Genomic DNA, 9,967 nt, shown 5'->3' with positions numbered 1-9,967 from the left:
CCCCCTCTCCTCCCCCACCCCCCTCTCTCTCTTCTCCCCCACCCTCTCTCTCTCTTCTCCCCCACCTCTCTCTCTCTTCTCCCCCACCCTCTCTCTCTCTTCTCCCCCACCCCCTCTCTCTCTCCCCCCCCACCCTCTCTCTCTCTTCTCCCCCAGCCCCTCTCTCTCCTCCCCCACCCTCTCTCTCTCTCTCCCCCGCGATTTCCCGAGGCTCTCTCCCCCCCGCCCCCCGGCGATTTCCCGAGGCTCTCTCCCCCCCGCCCCCCGCGATTTCCCGAGGCTCTCCCCCCCGCGATCTCACGAGGCTGTGTGCTGGCGTCACGGGGGCCGTGCGCATGCGTGCCGGCGTCAAGGCATGCGTGGTTGCCGTTTAAAAACAAAGCCAGAGCGGGCTCTCGCGGGCGGGCGGCGCATGCGCGGTCAGTGCCAGCACCGCAAGGCGGCCCGCGGGGAGTAGGCAGGGAAACCCCGCGGGCTGGCAGCCGTTAGAGCGGCTCACTTCGGGCCCCGACACCGTCAAACCTGAGTGGGGGAAGTAGAGAGAGACAGAGAGGGAAGAGGAGAAGGAGAGAGAGGGAAGAGAAGGAAAGAGAGGGAAGAGGAGAAGGAGAGAGAGGGAAGAGGAGAAGGAGAGAGAGAGAGAGAGGGAAGAGAGAGAGACAGAGAAATTTTTGGAGCTTCAGGCCTGCCTGCAGCGGGCCTGGAGACCAGCACCGAGTCCCCCCTGCGCGAGGGTGAGGAGGGAGGGGGGGTTGCTAAACACAATATAAAACTGAAATAAATTGTTAATTAATTCCCTAACACATAATTCAAATATTTACCTTAGTTCCCTAACACACAGAAAGTGTGGGGGAAAAAATCGTGGAAAATCAAGATGGCGGCCACTCACCTCGGTTCAGAAGGATAAGGCCCGCCCACACACGCACCGATTGGTCGACCGGTCAGGTCACCCAAGCGTAGGATTGGTCAATCGTCGAGTCACTCGACACTCAACTGTTGGAAGACCTCGAGGTCACACGGTCGCTAATGAGATGCTAAACGCTGAACGTTTTTGGGATACCGCGGGCGGGATTTTTGTCCGGCCGAAACGTAAATACGCCGATGACCGGTCCGGAATCGCAAGCTTTCTTTTGAGGCGACGCACGCGTCGGTACGCTCTGTAACTTCCAAACGCATCGAGACCAGGCGGACAGACAGAAAGACAGACAGACAGACAGAAGAGCCGCTTTATATATATATAGATAATAGCTGGGGAGCCCCGCGTTGCGAGGGCAATTTTGGGGTGCTTGGTCTCCCTACCCGTGTGTCCCCCCTCTCCCTGTCATGTCCTCTCCCTGTCCTATCCCTCCCTCCCCTCCCCTCTCCCTCCCCTCCCTCCCCTGTCTCCCTGCCTCCCCACCCCCACCCCACCCCCTCCCCTCTGTCCCTCTGTCCGGCCCCTCCCCCTGCCTAGCGCCTGAGGTCCGGTGCCGTTGCGATAGCGGCCGTGCGGGGCCTAGCGCTTAAGGCGCGGTCGGGTTCTGAGGCCGGGACGGACCGGAGCTGAGGTCCCCCGCGTATCGCGCGGCTGATGGACGGCCGCTGCGGGCGGGCGGCGCATGCGCGGTCGGCGCATGCGCGGTCGGCGCGGGCGGTCGGCGCATGCGCGGTCGGCGCATGAGCGGTCGGCGCGGGCGGCGCATGCGCGGGCGGCGCGGGCGGCGCATGCGCGGTCGGCGCGGGCGGCGCATGCGCGGGCGGCGCATGCGCGGGCGGCGCGGGCGGCGCATGCGCGGTCGGCGCGGGCGGCGCATGCGCGGGTCGGCGCGGGCGGCGCATGCGCGGTCGGCGCGGGCGGCGCATGCGCGGGTCGGCGCGGGCGGCGCATGCGCGGTCGGCGCGGGCGGCGCATGCGCGGTCAGCTCGGGCGGCGCATGCGCGGTCAGCGCGGGCGGCGCATGCGCGGTCAGCGCGGGCGGCGCATGCGCGGTCAGCGCGGGCGGCGCATGCGCGGTCAGCGCGAGGCGGCCCGCGGGGAGCAGGCAAGGGCGGCTTGGCGGACGTTAGCGAGCGGGAAACTTCGGGCGGCCCGCCCGGGCTCCGTCCGTCCGCAACACCATAAAACCTGAGAGGGGGAAGTAGGGAGAGACAGAGAGGGAAGAGGAGAAGGGGAGAGAGGGAAGAGGAGGAGAGAGAGGGAAGAGGAGAAGGAGAGAGAGAGAGGGAAGAAAGAGAGAGAGAGAGAGAAATTTTTTGAGCTTCAGGCCCCGAGTCCCCCCTGCGCGAGGGTGAGGAGGAGGGGGGGGGTTGCTAAACACAATATAAAACTCAAATAAATTGTTAATTAATTCCCTAACACATAATTCAAATATTTACCTTACTTCCCTAACACACTGAAAGTGTGGGGAAAAAATCGTGAAAAATCAAGATGGCGGCCACTCACCTCGGTTCAGAAGGATAAGGCCCGCCCACACACGCACCGATTGGTCGACCGGTCAGGTCACCGAAGCGTAGGATTGGTCAATCGTCGAGTCACTCGACACTCAACTGTAGGAAGGAACCCGCCGTCCGATTGGTCGACCTCGACGTCACACGGTGGCTAATGAGATGCTAATGAGCGGAAGGCTGAACGTTTTCCGGTACCGCGGGCGGGATTTTTGTGCGGCCGAAACGTAAATACGCTTATGACCGGTCCGGAATCGCAAGCTTTCTTTTGAGGCAACGCGCGCGTCGGTACACTCTGTAACTTTCAAACGTATAGAGAACAGACAGACAGACATTGGGACAGACAGAAGAGCCGCTTTATATATATAGATAGATAAAGATATATATATATATATATATATATATAAAGATATATAAGATAGATAGATAACAGATACCCGGGAGTGAGTTACAGACAGGAATCTAATCGAGTGGGTCGGGGGGTTTATATGTAGAATAACAGATTCCCGGGAGTGAGTTACAGACAGGAATCTAATCGAGTGGGTCGGGGGGTTTCTATGTAGAATAACAGATACCCGGGAGTGAGTTGCGGGCTGTTAGATCACAGAGTGTCAGCATGTATTTAGCGATGGCCCTGAGTGAGAAGGGACATAGCACGGGTGTAGCAGTTACTGCCCTTTCTGACAGTGCTTTAAAGATGGTAATGTGAAGTCATACTCACCACCAGCGGTGTCTGAGGGACATCCTTCCTTAGTATTCCGTCATTCACCAGCACCAGCAGGTTCGATGCAGAATACACTGCCAAACAGACAAGCTCAGTTTAAATGATGGCACAGGTGGAGCCACTCAAGTATTCTGACACCCACCAGCTACGACTGCAGCAGACAAATGGCCGTGAACAGAGATCTGGAACCATCAACTTGGCCCTCATCTTCAACCCTTTAACCTGAGCAGCACCAAGAGTTGGACATGATTGGGAATCACGTCATTGGACTCGAGGTAAGCTTCAGAGCCTCTCGCCCTCTCCATGGACTCTCAGACGAGTCACCTGACATTGTTACAGATCCAATACTGGTGGTCGGGATGGAACTCATAACATCCGTCTCTCTCTCTATATGAAGTGTGTGTTTAATTGGTATCAGCAGACTGTCCTCAGTACCTCGACACCCCGTCTGTGATCAGCAGACTGTCCTCAGCACCTCGACACCCCGTCTGTGATCAGCAGACTGTCCTCAGTACCTCGAAACCCCGTCTGTGATCAGCAGACTGTCCTCAGTACCTCGACACCCCGTCTGTGATCAGCAGACTGTCCTCAGTACCTCGACACCCCGTCTGTGATCAGCAGACTGTCCTCAGTACCTCGACACCCCGTCTGTGAGCAGCAGACTGTCCTCAGTACCTCGAAACCCCGTCTGTGATCAGCAGACTGTCCTCAGTACCTCGACACCCCGTCTGTGATCAGCAGACTGTCCTCAGTACCTCGAAACCCCGTCTGTGATCAGCAGACTGTCCTCAGTACCTCGACACCCCGTCTGTGATCAGCAGACTGTCCTCAGTACCTCGACACCCCGTCTGTGATCAGCAGACTGTCCTCAGTACCTCGACACCCCGTCTGTGATCAGCAGACTGTCCTCAGTACCTCGACACCCCGTCTGTGATCAGCAGACTGTCCTCAGTACCTCGACACCCCGTCTGTGATCAGCAGACTGTCCTCAGTACCTCGACACCCCGTCTGTGATCAGCAGACTGTCCTCAGTACCTCGACACCCCGTCTGTGAGCAGCAGACTGTCCTCAGTACCTCGACACTCCGTCTGTGATCAGCAGACTGTCCTCAGTACCTCGACACCCCGTCTGTGATCAGCAGACTGTCCTCAGTACCTCGACACTCCGTCTGTGATCAGCAGACTGTCCTCAGTACCTCGACACTCCGTCTGTGATCAGCAGACTGTCCTCAGTACCTCGACACCTCGTCTGTGATCAGCAGACTGTCCTCAGTACCTCGACACCCCGTCTGTGATCAGCAGACTGTCCTCAGTACCTCGACACCTCGTCTGTGATCAGCAGACTGTCCTCAGTACCTCGACACCCCGTCTGTGATCAGCAGACTGTCCTCAGTACCTCGACACCCCGTCTGTGAGCAGCAGACTGTCCTCAGTACCTCGACACCCCGTCTGTGAGCAGCAGACTGTCCTCAGTACCTCGACACCCCGTCTGTGATCAGCAGACTGTCCTCAGTACCTCGACACCCCGTCTGTGATCAGCAGACTGTCCTCAGTACCTCGACACCCCGTCTGTGATCAGCAGACTGTCCTCAGTACCTCGACACCCCGTCTGTGATCAGCAGACTGTCCTCAGTACCTCGACACCCCGTCTGTGAGCAGCAGACTGTCCTCAGTACCTCGACACCGTCTGTGAGCAGCAGACTGTCCTCAGTACCTCGACACCCCGTCTGTGATCAGCAGACTGTCCTCAGTACCTCGACACTCCGTCTGTGATCAGCAGACTGTCCTCAGTACCTCGACACCCCGTCTGTGATCAGCAGACTGTCCTCAGTACCTCGACACCCCGTCTGTGATCAGCAGACTGTCCTCAGTACCTCGACACCTCGTCTGTGATCAGCAGACTGTCCTCAGTACCTCGACACCCCGTCTGTGATCAGCAGACTGTCCTCAGTACCTCGACACCCCGTCTGTGATCAGCAGACTGTCCTCAGTACCTCGACACCCCGTCTGTGATCAGCAGACTGTCCTCAGTACCTCGACACCCCGTCTGTGATCAGCAGACTGTCCTCAGTACCTCGACACCCCGTCTGTGATCAGCAGACTGTCCTCAGTACCTCGACACCCCGTCTGTGATCAGCAGACTGTCCTCAGTACCTCGACACCCCGTCTGTGATCAGCAGACTGTCCTCAGTACCTCGACACCCCGTCTGTGATCAGCAGACTGACCTCAGTACCTCGACACCCCGTCTGTGATCAGCAGACTGTCCTCAGTACCTCGACACCCCGTCTGTGATCAGCAGACTGTCCTCAGTACCTCGACACCCCGTCTGTGATCAGCAGACTGTCCTCAGTACCTCGACACCCCGTCTGTGATCAGCAGACTGTCCTCAGTACCTCGACACCCCGTCTGTGATCAGCAGACTGTCCTCAGTACCTCGACACCCCAATTACACGGTACCCAATTACTGGAATTAATGAAATGGGTCACTTCTCTCACTACCGTCGCCATTGCATCCCACCTACACCCCAATGCTGAGCGTCACCCCTTCTACATACCGAGCTCGGAGAGTTCATGGGAATCAGCAAAACGGCCTGCAAGAGAAAGGAAATAAACCGTCACTTTCAACATCGCAATGAGTGAAGTCAGTGATGCCTCCTGTGTCCCAGCAGAAGCCGCAGGATCTGAATCAGGGCCTGTTCACCACCCATGGGAGGGGAGTGGATTCTCCGCCTGGCCCCCTCGCCGCCAGCGCGGTGCCCGCGGCCAATGTCAGGCCTTCACCTCGCCACACCGCAGGTGAAGCTGCTTCAACATCCATCCAATCCATACAGGACACACATAAGAACGAAAGAAATAGGAGCAGGAGTCGGCCACTCAGCCCCTCGAGCCTGCTCCGACATTCCATAAGATCATGGCTGATCATCGACCTCAACTCCCCATATCCCTTGTACGATAGCAAAATACTGCAGATGCTGGAAATCCGAAATAACAACAGAAAATGCTGGAAAAACTCAGCAGGCCAGGCAACATCCGTGGAGAGAAATTAGAGTTGACGTTTCGGGTGAACCCTTTTTCAGAACTGGAAAGGAAATGAAATAGATCGAAGGCAGGGCTGCGATAGAACAAAAGTAGTAGACATTAAGAGGTATTCAAAACCAGACGAGATGGTGATAGGACAAGTGGAGACAAAAGATGGCTCAGATTAGGTGTGAAATGTTCTGGCAGAATGGGAGACAGCTGCCATGTGGGAGAGAGAAAACCCAAAACAATTTGAAATTGTCGCCTGTCATTTCAATTCACCGCCCCATTCCCACTCGGACCTCACCGTCCTCGGCCTCTTGCATTGTTCCACGGAAGCTCAATGTAAACTCAAGGAACAGCACCTCATCTTCCGATGAGGCACTTTGCAGCCTCTGGACTCAATACCGAGTTCAACAATTTCAGATCATAACCTCGGCCCCTATTACATTTTTACTTATTTTTTTTTCCACCCCTTTGTTTTGGGTTTTCCCCCCCCCCCCCTTTCTCTCTCCCACATGGCAGCTGTCTCCCATTCTGCCAGAACATTTCACACCTAATCCGAGCCGTCTTTTGTCTCCACTGTCCGATCACCATCTCCTCTCGTTTTCAATACCTCTTAATGTCTCTTCCCTTCTTTTGTTCCCTCCCCAGCCCTGCCTTCGGTCTATTTCATTTCCTTTCCAGTTTTGAAAAAGGGTTTCGACCCGAAACGTCGACTCTAATTTCTCTCCGCGGATGTTGCCGGGCCTGCTGAGTTTTTCCAGCATTCTCTGTTGTTATTTCCCCATAGCCCTCGATTCCCCGAGAGTCCAAAAATCTATCGATCTCAGCCTTGAATATACTCAACGACTGAGCCTCCACAGCCCTCTGGGGCAGAGAATTCCAAAGATTCACCACCCTCTGAGTGAAGAAATTCCACATCTCAGTCCTCAATGGCCGACCCCTTATCCCGAGACTCTGCCCCCTAGTTCTAGACACTCCAGCCAGGGGGAAACAGCCTCTCAGCATCGACCCTGTCAATCCCCCTCAGAATCTTGTATGTTTCAATGAGATCACCTCTCATTCTTCTAAACTCCAGAGAGTATCGGCCCATTCTACACAATCTCTCCTCATAGGACAGCCCTCTCATCCCAGGAATCAATCTAGTGAACCTTCGCTGCATCACCTCCAAGGCAAGTATGTCCTTCCTTGGGTACGGAGATCAAAACTGTGCCCAGTACTCCAGGTGTGGTCTCACCAAGGCCCTGTACAATTGTCGCAAGACTTCCTTACTCTTATACTCCAACCCCCTTGACATAAAGGCCAACATGCCATTTGCTTTCCTTATTGCTTGCTGTACCTGCACGCTAGCTTTCTGTGTTTCTTGCACGAGGACACCCAAATCTCTCTGAACACCAACATTTGAAAGTTTCTCACCATTTAAAAAATAGTTTTTCTATTCTTCCTACCAAAGTGAATAACCTCACATTTCCCTACATTATACTCCATCTGCCACCTTACTGCCCACTCACTCAGTCTATCGATATCCCTTTGCAGACTCTGTGTTCTCCTCACAGCTTACCGTCAGTAAACTTGGATACATTACACTCGGTCCCTTCATCTAGGTCATTAATATAGATTGTAAATAGCTGAGGTTCCAACACTGATCCTTGCGACACCCCACTAGTTACAGCCTGCCAACCTGAAAAAGATCCGTTTCTCCCTACTCTCTGTTTTCTGTCCATTAACCAATCCTCTATCCATGCTACTAAAATACCCCCAACCCCATGAGCCCTAATCATGTGTAATAACCTTTTATGTGGCACCTTACCGAATGCCTTTTGGAAATCCAAATATACTACATCCACTGGTTCCTCTTTATCTATCCTGCTAGTTACATCCTCAGAAAACTCTAATAAATTTGTCAAACACGATTTCCCTTCATTAAACCATGTCGACTCTGCCTAATCATGTTATGATTTTCTAAGTGACTTGATACCACTTCCTTAACAATGGATTCCAGCATTTTCCCGACAACTGATGTCAGGCTAACTGGTCTGTAGTTCTCTGGTTTCTCTCTCCCTCCTTTCCTGAATAGCGGTGTTACATTTGCGACCTTCCATTCCGCTGAGACCGTTCTAGAATCTAGGGAATTTTGGAAGATCACAACCAATGCATCCACTATCTCTGCAGCCACCTCTTTTAGAACCCTAGGATGTCGGCCGTCCGGTCCAGGGGATTTGTCGGCTTTTAGTCCCATTAGTTTCTCTAGTACTTTTTCTCCACTGATATTAATTACGTTAAGTTCCTCACCCTCATTAGACCCTTGGTTCCCCACTATTTTTGGTCTGCTTTTCGTGTCTTCTATTGTGTAGACAGATACAAAATAATTGTTTAGAATTTCTGCCATTTCCTTATTCCCCATAATAATTTCTCCTGTCTCAGCCGTCCCGGGGCCCGGGCTCTCTCGCCGTCCCGGGGCCCGGGCTCTCTCGCCGTCCCGGGGCCCGGGCTCTCTCGCCGTCCCGGGGCCCGGGCTCTCTCGCCGTCCCGGGGCCCGGGCTCTCTCGCCGTCCCGGGGCCCGGGCTCTCTCGCCGTCCCGGGCTCTGTCGCTGACCCGGGGCCCGGGCTCTCTCGCTATACCGGGCTCTGTCGCTGTCCCGGGGCCCGGGCTCTGTCGCTGTACCGGGCTCTGTCGCTGTCCCGGGCTCTCTCGCTATACCGGGCTCTGTCGCTGTCCCGGGGCCCGGGCTCTCTCGCCGTCCCGGGCTCTGTCGCTGTCTCGGGGCCCGGGCTCTCTCGCTATACCGGGCTCTGTCGCTGTCCCGGGGCCCGGGCTCTCTCGCTATACCGGGCTCTGTCGCTGTCTCGGGGCCCGGGCTCTCTCGCTATACCGGGCTCTGTCGCTGTCTCGGGGCCCGGGCTCTCTCGCCGTCCCGGGCTCTGTCGCTGTCCCGGGGCCCGGGCGCTGTCGCTGTCGCTGTCCCGGGGCCTGGTGCGGGACCGCGGGGGGAGGTGTTGGGCTCACCGGCCATCAGGTAGGAGGCGGTGCGGACCGAGCTCTCCAGCTGCGCGGTGACGGCCGGGTTCCTGAGGACATAATCCTGATACCGGAGGACGAGTCGCCGCCAACCGGCCGCCATGACAGCCGGCACCGTGCCCACAGCCAATCACTCAGCACTTCCGGGTCAGCGCGGGCTTCCGGGGCAGCCCCACTGGGATGTAAGGCGCTCGCCCATTGGTCCGCCAGCCGTCCATTCTCAGTCCAAAGCCCATTGGCCGGAGCTTCTAACAAAGGGTGGAGCCTCTGCTGCAGCGTGACCCCCAATAATACAGCGTGACCCCCAATAACACAGCGTGACCCCAATAATACAACGTGACCCCCAATAATACAGCGTGACCCCAATAATACAGTGTGACCCCCAATAACACAGCGTGACCCCAATAATACAACGTGACCCCCAATAATACAGCGTGACCCCAATAATACAGTGTGACCCCCAATAACACAGCGTGACCCCAATAATACAACGTGACCCCCAATAATACAGCGTGACCCCAATAATACAGTGTGACCCCCAATAACACAGCGTGACCCCAATAATACAGTGTGACCCCCAATAATAGTGTGACCCCAATAATACAGCGTGACCCCCAATAATACAGTGTGACCCCCAATAATAGTGTGACCCCAATAATACAGCGTGACCCCCAATAATACAGTGTGACCCCCAATAATAGTGTGACCCCAATAATAGTGTGACCCCCAATAATACAGTGTGACCCCCAATAATAGTGTGACCCCAATAATAGTGTGA

The 9,967-nt window shown here is 55.6% G+C and overlaps 1 protein-coding gene across 3 annotated transcripts in view; it reads right to left on the bottom strand.

Moving 5' to 3' along the window:
* Positions 1-9,334, bottom strand: part of pex16 (peroxisomal biogenesis factor 16) — a 241,255-nt gene extending 231,921 nt beyond the window's left edge. For 2 of the 3 annotated variants that reach the window (XM_086007459.1, XM_086007461.1), the window contains exons 1-3: positions 9,178-9,334; positions 5,704-5,739; positions 3,146-3,222 (exon numbers count right to left, since the gene is read on the bottom strand). In XM_086007459.1, coding sequence (XP_085863585.1) covers positions 3,146-3,222; positions 5,704-5,739; positions 9,178-9,292 — 228 coding nt within the window. In that variant the 5' untranslated portion in view covers positions 9,293-9,334. The remainder of the gene's footprint in view (positions 1-3,145; positions 3,223-5,703; positions 5,740-9,177) is intronic. The other variant, XM_086007460.1, reaches the window with a different exon arrangement.
* Positions 9,335-9,967: the final 633 nt, after the last annotated feature.

The sequence above is a fragment of the Somniosus microcephalus genome, chromosome 15 (genome assembly GCF_052327205.1).
Source record: "Somniosus microcephalus isolate GS21.2 chromosome 15, FLI_Smic_1.0, whole genome shotgun sequence".
Classification (NCBI taxonomy): domain Eukaryota; kingdom Metazoa; phylum Chordata; class Chondrichthyes; order Squaliformes; family Somniosidae; genus Somniosus; species Somniosus microcephalus.
This window is presented reverse-complemented; position numbering and strand designations above follow the sequence as displayed.